The 9863-nt window shown below is 35.5% G+C and overlaps 2 protein-coding genes across 2 annotated transcripts; one reads left to right on the forward strand and one right to left on the reverse strand.

Annotated features, from left to right (window-relative positions):
- Nucleotides 1-1546: 1546 nt before the first annotated feature.
- On the forward strand, nucleotides 1547-2657 carry LOC120188975 (protein jagged-1b-like). The gene is made up of 4 exons (XM_039192335.1): nucleotides 1547-1725; nucleotides 1792-2069; nucleotides 2164-2231; nucleotides 2469-2657. The coding sequence occupies exons 1-4, from the start codon at nucleotides 1547-1549 to the stop codon at nucleotides 2655-2657; spliced, it is 714 nt and encodes a 237-aa protein (XP_039048266.1).
- Nucleotides 2658-2851: 194 nt separating this feature from the next.
- Nucleotides 2852-5093, reverse strand: LOC120188683. Its single transcript, XM_039192095.1, has 7 exons — nucleotides 4705-5093; nucleotides 4560-4581; nucleotides 4343-4481; nucleotides 4142-4237; nucleotides 3921-4045; nucleotides 3148-3449; nucleotides 2852-3093 (listed from the first exon to the last, which is right to left on the reverse strand). The coding sequence occupies exons 1-7, from the start codon at nucleotides 4805-4807 to the stop codon at nucleotides 2993-2995; spliced, it is 888 nt and encodes a 295-aa protein (XP_039048026.1). The 5' UTR covers nucleotides 4808-5093; the 3' UTR covers nucleotides 2852-2992.
- Between the last annotated feature and the right edge of the window lie 4770 nt (nucleotides 5094-9863).

Consider the following 9863-nt stretch of genomic DNA (forward strand, 5'->3'; position numbering starts at 1 on the left):
CTATTCAAAAAATTATATACTTCTAAACGAATAAATATATTAACTATTTTTTATATTAAATAAATATTCTTTTATATTATATAATATATAATCATCAAATGATATAATACAGATAATAATTTGTAAAATTTTAATTAGAATTACATGTACAAAATTAAACATTACATATAATGGAAAACATTACTAATTTCATCAAATTCATGAGTTTAAAAAATGAAAATGGATGAGTAGTCAAGCTTAGAGATTTTAGACCACAAAATCTAGTTATTATTATTTTACTGTTTATCCATATACAACTTCTGTATGTGCTGTATTATTTTTCAACGAAACCATTGTTAAAGGCAAGCTCCTCCTCCATCATCTCAAGTCTCAACCATTGTTTAGTCGGCAGCTAGATAAAGAAACGGCCCAGCCGAAGACGCAAGCCGGGTTCATTTAGAGTGTACTGTTGCCCCTTTTTCATGCCTCTACTTGTGCTCCTTAAATTTTATTGGTCCACGTGTATATTAAAATTTATTATCTTAATTTCTACCCTAATTAAGTTTTTTCTTGCTTTGTCTTCTTTATTTCTTATAAAAAATCCCGAGCTCTGGAATCTCGGCAACCATAGCTGGTGAAATAAAGAATGTAATTAAAACCAAACAAAACATGTGTTTCATGTTTATATTAATATTTATTCTATCTAATTTGGTTCTATCGTTGTTTTCGATACCTCTTCCTTCTATATAAGGTTTCCCGTTTTCTTATATACGTCTCTTAAGCTGCAAAAGGGGGCAAGAAAAAAGTTCAAGAAAGTAAAAGGAGGACGATGAATGTACAGATTTTACGATCGTCTAGGGTATAGATTGATTTTTCTAGAGATAAAAATGAGAACGATGGGGGGGCTTTGTTACCCTACAACAGATGTTTGTTTGGAGAAGATAGATATTAAAAATTTAAGTTCCTTCAAAGATAACATAGGTTGCCGGAAACGGTGAAGACCCTCATCGGAGATTGCCGGAAATAGAGACTTTTTGAGGCTTTGCCCGATGACCTTGTCAAAATTGCAGAGTTTTAGTTTTTCTTTTTTTTTTCTAAAATTAAAGAAGACAGAGTAAAAAAAATTAACTAGAGTAGAAATTAAGATAGTAAACTTTAGTATACACGTGGACCAATAAAATTTAAGAGGCATAAGTAGAGGCATGAAAAAGGGGTAGAGGATTCCTATTCGTACTGTTCCACCTCGAGATACATGAAATGTTGAATTTTTATACTTCCTTGGATCCAATACCTAATAAACTACTCGCCAGTGCCATGCAGTGTTTGACTTCGCAAAGCTTCCGTATATAAAACAAATGTAATTGTTAACCAAAACTTCCTATCCGACGGATTCAGCTTCACTTTCAGCAGGCAACTAACAGGTCATATGGCGCCTTTGCTTAAACCCTAAGGCTCTTTCACGAATCTCCACATTGCATCACTTGAAAACTAAAAAAAAAGTCGGGAAACTAAACTCACAACGTTTCTTCTTCTCATTTCTCACTCTTTCTATCTCTGAATCTTAAAAATGTCCATGCTTAGAGCTGTGGTAGCAATTTCTTTGTTGTTTGGATCGCTGAACGTACATTCTCTACCATGTGAAGACAACAGCAAATGCAAAACCGGGTCATGTAACAGCCACAGTGATTGCATTTGCGATCTCCCGGATCCATCAACCATCTTGGACGGTGATCGTCCTTTCCTCGGGTAAAATACTTCTACTGCTTAATAGTACAGTAGAATTACGTACGATGCTGATAAAATGTTTTGCAGGGGGAGATTCTGTGATGAGGAGATGACGATGTGCGATGGCACTAATTCGTTTTGGTGTGAAAATGGTGGGATCTGTGAAGAAATCATTCAAGGCGAGGACTACTCCTGCAAATGTCCTCTAGGGTATACCGGGAAGCACTGCCGGTATCCCGGAGTTCCTTGTGGTAGGATGTTTTGTTTCCATGGGGCTGAATGTCTGGTCGAAAGTAATACATGCGAATGTCATTCTGACTGGAAAGGAAGTGTTGATTGTTCTCTCCCGACAACAAACACAACAGGTTCGACTCTCTCCTCTTTCCTACCTTGTGTTTTGATCTGATCTGATTATCTATGTACTATTACATGTTGAAAAAGAAAAACCAATTCTTGCAGACTCATCTGAGGATTCAAGTATGTCTGAATTGCCTCATTGGGGAAGAAAGGATAATAGTAATACAAATGTGAGTACGATTCATCTCTTCCCAAGTCGAAATTGAAGATTCTTTTGAGGTCATAGTTATAGTATTAAATTGTGGTTGCGATATTACGGACATTATTTATTTTCTAAAATTAACTATATATTTTAATGTAATTGATAAGGTTGCAGGGTTGCAGTCATCTTGAAAAATGTTATGATTTGACCATTACACTACGTTGGATGCGGTAACAGATCTAATATTATGATTTTTGTTTCACAGTGGACTTTGGTTATTGTGGGCACATTGTTTTCAGTAGGAGCAGTAACAGGGGGTGCTATATATGCCAAGAAACTGTTGGGTAAGAAAGAAACGGCCCCAAAATTTCAGCAGCTATCACGAATGCAAAGCCATAGGATTTTGGATGATGAAAGGAACAACATTGTTCCAGAGATGAGTCGTAATGGATGATTAAGTATTGTGTAACAGTGTACGGATAATATATATATATATATATATATATATATATATAAAATTAAGTATTGTAATTGAATTTCCAGAATAGCAAATAGAAACTTCGTCTTTTGTATTGGATATAAGGTTTTAGATGCAGTTTATGAATGTATCAATAGTCAAACAGATTTGATTACATTTGATCACCCGGGAAAAAAGCTATAGTTATTAGTTAAGGTTTCAGACGAATATGGAGTATACATCACAACCATTTAGAGTAAAATATTAGAAAATAAATCGATCCAAACTAGGACCATCGCGGTGGCTACTAGTGCTTGACCTTGTATGAATGTCTACGCAGAATCTTTTGGTGCAGGCGGTGCAGGAGGATTGTTGGGGTGTTCACCGGAAGGGAAATGCTGAGGTTGTGGTGGGACGTTGGGAGGATAGTAACCTTGACTTCCAGGATGGTATCCTGGAGGAGGTAGTGGATGTCCGCCGTACGGACCCGGAGGAGGCATTGCATTGGGATGGTATCCTTGCATATATGGTGGTGGTGGTCCCGGTGGATATGCATAGCCATAAGGCGGCTGCTGCTGCTGCCACTGTCCTTGTTGAGGTGGATATTGTCCAGGTGGATATTGTGTGGGAGGATATTGTCCCTGAGGTGGTTGTGTTACATTCGGAGGCACCGGCTGGTCAAACCGTGACATCTCCTGCACTGCAGGAACCGTCATCACACCGCTGCCTGGCATGCGGTGTCTGTGGTCCAGTTCAACCTTGTGTTGAGTCTGCATACAAGCGCAGACCCTGAAAAAGAAAGCAGATCAAAGCACGATAGATTAAATTCAGAACAACGCATTTAAAAAGGGTGAATTTGAAAATGTATGGATGAATGTTGTTGACGGGAATAAGATGGGTTCGTCGGCAGTGAGTGGTTCACTTCTTTTATTTTAGGTGAAGAGGCACGGCCAACAACGGCAGGTATTTGTGTACCGTAGAGGGACAGTCACGAAGAGGAGAAAAAATAAAAAAGAAAGAGAAAGGTGGTTGTTAAAAATGCTAGCTCCTCTTCTGCCCTAGGAGGTATGTTAGCCACAGGGTTATTATAGTTAATCATTAGCAAGAAAGCTAAGAAAATTTGTTAGTCATGCCTTGAATTTTTTTCTTACAGATCACATCAACTTGTTAAGAGATTGTTTATGTGCTCTAAATCTTAGGGGATGCAGATAAGTCGGAGGTTTCCGGAGATCGTTTTCGAAAGTATAAAAAATGTCTTACGTGCAATAGACTAGGTCCGAAATACAGGTCAATATCTCAGCGATTTCCTGAAGTTCATCATTTCCAGTGAGACATGCTAGCAGACGACATATGCATGCAACTTGTCCAAGAATGATCATAAACGCCTGCAAATAGCGTTAAAGAAGAACCATCAGAGATGAGAAATTTCAAAAATAAAATTAGAGATGAGAAAGCCAAGCCAAATAAATCAGATTACTTACAATGAGGCAGTTGTCGCATTCCGTGGTCTGTATATTGTACTCGTCTTGAAGAAGGAAGCGAGTCGACGCAACTGAGTTGCTCAAGCAGCAAAAGACCTAAAATGAATGGAAATAGAACACAACCACGCTCACTAAAACGTGTGTATGTATAAACCGATAAGACATGAAAGAGATAATGAAAGAGTTTGTTGTAAATCTGACCTCCATGCAGAGACAAAACGTTGGACATTTGTCTTCCTGACACTTACCGCTGCAAGGCATGTAACCCGCACAGCAAACGTACCTCGACAGTTTATTGTGGAGTGCTCGTTTCCTCAGGTCAAATGAGACGCACTGGGAACTGAAACATGAAGATGGAGTTAGGAAATTAAATTCCATGGCTGAAAGCAATATCAATGCGGGTCATAAAAAAACTCACCAGACCGCTGAAAGCAAGCAGTCTGCATATTCAAGGAAAAGGAAAATGCAATCAGACGATGATGATGATAATAATAATACGTTTGAGATTCATTCATTTTCTAGGGAACCAAACAGAAAATAGAAGAAAGAGTAAAAATGTTTACATGAACAATCTGCTTTGACGGCCTCCATGAGAGTAGTTTGCCACACATTCATGTAGCCCTTACGGACAGCCATCTTTTCACCCCTCTCGGCGATCGCCACCATTGTTTCGAGTATTCAAATTCACACACTAAACACGAAAAAAGAAAAGGAAAATTAAAAAGACTTGTGCAAAGAAACTACAAAGAGATCAAAACGGCGTTCCCGGTTGAGTTTTCAGTATTGATTATGTTTTATAGCGGTTGTCGCGATTGATTGCGGTCCTTAAAAATTAGCTGTGAATATCTATGACCGACTGAAACGAAACCGCTAAAACAACGACCGGAACTCAATGTTACGCCCTTTATTCAAATCCCGGGGATAAGAAACCGAAGACCACACACCGCTAACGCAACAATATTGTTGTCTGTTCCAGGATGATGTGTGTATATATATATATATAATTAGGAGAGAAAATAAAGAAATGCTAAGGGAGACAAGTACAACTGGCGGGGAATCGGAGGTGGAAGAAAAAGAAAGAAAACCGTTTGAAACGAAACCATCCAACTTAAGAATTTGAGACCAATTTTCCTCCGTGACCGTGTACCATTCTTTTCTTTTCTTTAATTTTTTTAGTAATTTATTTGTTTACATTTTCTATAATTGGGAGGCGTAACATTATAATCACGGATAAAGAGGGGTCAATGACACTTAACTCTACAATGAAAAAGAAATTAAGGCATAACAATAATATAAAAAATAATGAATTATTTTAATTGTATTGACATATTATGAGAATAGCTTATTTAATATTTTTTTTTATAAAAGTAGCGATAATAAAACTTAAATAGTTCTATAAATTTTGTATTAATTCAATTTTTTAAAATAATTATAAGATAATATTTATTTATATTATTTTTAACAATTAACAATGTATATATATATCCTACAATACATGATACTTTATGATAAATATTTATTTTAGTTCTTATTTAGAGATTCATATCACGATGTTAGTGAGGCTTGTTTCATAGGGATTTAACCCACTTTACACTTAATTGGACAGAATTAATACATGTTTTATAGGTGATGAGGTGGACAGAATTAATACATATTGTGGAAGTTCGATGGACATGTACTTCATATTTTTTTATATAAAATAATCTATTTATATTTATTTAATTGATATTTATAGATATATTATATAAAATAGGTCGTGAAATAAATATAACGTACATAGAGTGAACACTACAACAAAACTGATATGTAGTGGCGTTTTTAGCGGCATTTGGAGAGAAAACGCCATAAAAGTTAAACATATAGCAGCGTTTACAAACGTAGCGCCACAAATTGATACTTTAGCGGCGTTTGTTGTAAAAACGCTGCAATAGAGTTGACATATAGCGGCGTTTTTACAACAAACGCCGCAATAGGGTGGTTTATTGCGGCGTTTTTAACAAACGCCACAATAGAGTGATAAATTAGCGGTGTTTATACCACAAACATCGTATTAGATTAACATATAGTGGCGTTTTAGCCAAAACGCCTCAATAGATCGGCAAATTAGCGGCGTTTTACCACAAACACCGTAATAGATTACACATATAGTGGCGTTTTTAGACAAACGACGCAATAGTGTTAATCAATAGTGGCTTTTTTAGAAAAACGCCGCAATAGTTTTAATAAATAGTGGCATTTTTTTAACAAACACCACAATAGTGTAATCAATAGTGGCATTTTTTTGTATAAACGCCGTAAAATGTTAAATATATAGTCCTCTTTTTCTCCTACTTAAACCCTAAAATCATTTAAACTCTTCTTCCCTCAAAGCTTCTTATCTGGAACAACAATAACTCTCAAACGATTCCTACCGACGTCGTCATTTGTATGTCCCGACGACCAAATCGGGCCTCTCACCGACGAACTATAACACAACTGCACGGTTTGATCCCTCTTATCATTAATGATCTTTTTCATTTTTTTGGTCTTCTGAAAATGGGGAAAACCCAAAAAGCTAACGTATTTGAGAAAAAAAGAGCAGGTGTTGCCTTGACTAAGAGAAATTATCGTCGACGGAATGTCTAAGTGGCGTATTTGCTCTGATGATGAATCAAATTATCGTTGGGAAAATATCGGTCCGGTCTCGCCGTCGAAACTGGATGATGACCCGAAAGGAACTCCTATTGCTCCATACCCTTCCATGGTCGATCTCCTTCTTGAAGGTAATAATCTATGAATCTTTCAGCCGCTATAATTTGTTTTTCTACGATCAGTCAAATTTCATAGATTGTACGCATATAGGATCTTCAAAGCTTATTGAGAACGATGATAGAGGAGTGTATAAATACCCGATGTTTAGAACTGAATTTGGTAACTCTGTGGCGTTGAAAGAATCTTCAATTGCAAAAGCAGTATCTATCCTTAATGAAGATGAAGTTACCTCTACTGTTACTCCAAGTAAACATTTATATCATCTATTTAAATTTATTTTAATTTTTATTCAGTTCGCAAGCCACCTACAATCAAGTTTCAGACTGTAGGTGGAAGGTCGTTAACTGTTTCAAGTGAAGCACTGAAGCGCGCAAGGACTCTTCTTGGTGAACCGGGAGTAGGAGATTTATTTGGTGAAATGGATGAAGAGTTTCTCCATATAGAGTTTACATGGAGGAAAAACTTAACAATACGTCGTCAAACAAGGAAAACAGCTTTCCTACGTCCTTTCCCTACGAATGAGCACAACTAAATTATACTGAACAATATGATGAAGACTGTTTATGCATAACTTTAATGTTTCTAAATTGTAATGTATTTTGTTGCTAAGTATTTTTATGCATAACTTATGTCTTAATTAAAATGTATGGTTGTTGTTAATATGTAAAATCAACTAATGTTTCTCCATATACTGTTTATACATATATCAGTCAATTTAGTTAATGTACAGTAGAAATGAAATATTTAAAATCAACTAATATTATCTAAATAAAAGGTAATTAGCGGCGTTTGTATCCAGAAACACCACTATATATATGACATTTTGTGGCGTTTGTATCCAAAAACGCCGCTAAAGAGTAATACTTTAGTGGCATTTTTGAAACAAACGCCGTAAAATGGTTGTATATTGTCATTTATAGTGGCGTTTTTTAATCAAACGCTGCAAAATACTCTTAATTTAGTGGTGTTTGTTACCAAACGCTGCTAAAAAGTTGTACTTTAGTGGCATTTTTGACATAAACGCCGTAATAAAGTTGTAATTTAGTGGCGTTTTATAATAAATACCGCAATAGTATGTCCCTTAGTCAAACAAGGAAAACTATTTTTTTTACGTCATTTCCCCACAAAGGAGCAATGAAGACTAAATTCTAGTGAACAATATGGTTAAGATTGTTTATGCATAACTTTAATGTTTATAAATTTTAATTTATTTTGTTGTTAAATATTTGTATGCATAACTTGTGTCTTACTTAAAATGTATGGTTGTTGTTAATTAGATAAAGCTACATGATATTAAATTTAGTTTATGGAAAGCATAAATGAAATATTTAAAATCAATTAATCTTATATAAATAAAGGTAATTAGCGGCGTTGATATCCAAAAACGCCGCTATAGACCTAACTTTTTATGGCGTTTGTATCAAAAACCGACGTAATATGTTCATCTATAGTGGTGTTTTTCCAAAAAAACGCCGTTAAAAGGATAATGCTTTAGCGGCGTTTTTATATAAATGCCACAATAAGGTTAATCTATAGTGGCGTTTACTACAAATGTCGATATAGAATAGTATGTTAGCGGCGTTTTTATACAAACGCTGCAATAGATAAAATCTATAGTGGCGATTTTCAAAAAACGCCGTAATAGTTTTGTCCTTTAGTGGCATTTTTGTAATAAATGTCGCTAAAAACTTGTACTTTAGTGGCTTTTTTTAAAACACTGCAATAGTCATGTAATTTTGTGGCGTTTTTGACGTAAACGCCACAATTGAGTTGTTCGTTAGTGGCATTTTTTAATAAACACCGTAGTAGTTTTGTCCTTTAGTGGCGTTTTTAATATAAAAAACGCCATTGTCCATTTAATTATCAGATATCCCCAATTCTTCTGCCTGATCCCTATTTTTTTTATCCCCGATTCTTCCTCCGATTACCACTGCGTTTCATCAAATCTGTGCACCACCCACAACCGTAGAGCCACGAGTGATCACCGTTGCACCACCAATCATCATCGTCGCGCCGCTGATCACCCACAACCGTAGAACCAAGAGTGCCCACCGTAAAACTGTCGGTATTCTCTCATCGCATATTATTATCAACATTAGATTATATTGATTCGTCTAGTTTGGAGTGAGATTTATGGTTTTTAAAACCCAATCTTTCAAGGTTCATTAACTTGTGTTTCCTGTAAAATTGTTTCCATATATACATATATACCAGATAAAAAAGACCAAATACACTCCTAACTCATTAGCATAGACAACTAGTTTAAGGGAACTTAAAGCCGGTTAGTTAACCATGTCTTTTTAGCATGACATTATGTTTCAAGATCAATGCTTCTAACATCAAACCATAATTACCTTATTGCATGAAAGGTTCAAGGGTCAATTTGACCAAATTTTCCAAGTTCAAAGATATTTTAACCTCCTTTAATTTTGGTTCAGCTCTCATGATCTTCTCCTTTTAATATTCACCAATCGTTTTGTTAGACTCCCAGTTGGTCCAATTTTACGCTATAACAATGCTGCAACATCAGTCCGTTCAACCTTTTCTTCTGTTCTTTTGCTCAATTCTTTCATCCAATGCTTAGAACAATCCTCAAGCATAATGAGATTGGAATTAAGTACACATGGCATGATGCTTTTCGAACTCGTTAAGGCTAAAACAAAAAGCTAACTTAAATGACAATTGATGATGCTAAAATATACGTAAATAGTCTGAGACTTAATCAATTTCTTAGTCTGAAATCAAGATTAATAACTCTTTTTCAAGAGTTCTCACACCCTCAAAACAATGCAAACACAACACACATTTTCATTCATTGCTGAATTGAATCAATAGTTGCCTTCGTTCAGTTTTCATACTTTTCCTTCAGTTTAGAATATGTACAAGCTTCCTATATATATATTCTTCAAAATCAAAATGCAAGAATTTCACCCTAAGAGCACATTTTTTCTTGGAGCCTTTGTATTTTTTT

The sequence above is a fragment of the Hibiscus syriacus genome, unplaced genomic scaffold, assembly GCF_006381635.1.
Source record: "Hibiscus syriacus cultivar Baekdansim isolate YM2019G1 unplaced genomic scaffold, ASM638163v2 tig00116951_pilon, whole genome shotgun sequence".
Classification (NCBI taxonomy): domain Eukaryota; kingdom Viridiplantae; phylum Streptophyta; class Magnoliopsida; order Malvales; family Malvaceae; genus Hibiscus; species Hibiscus syriacus.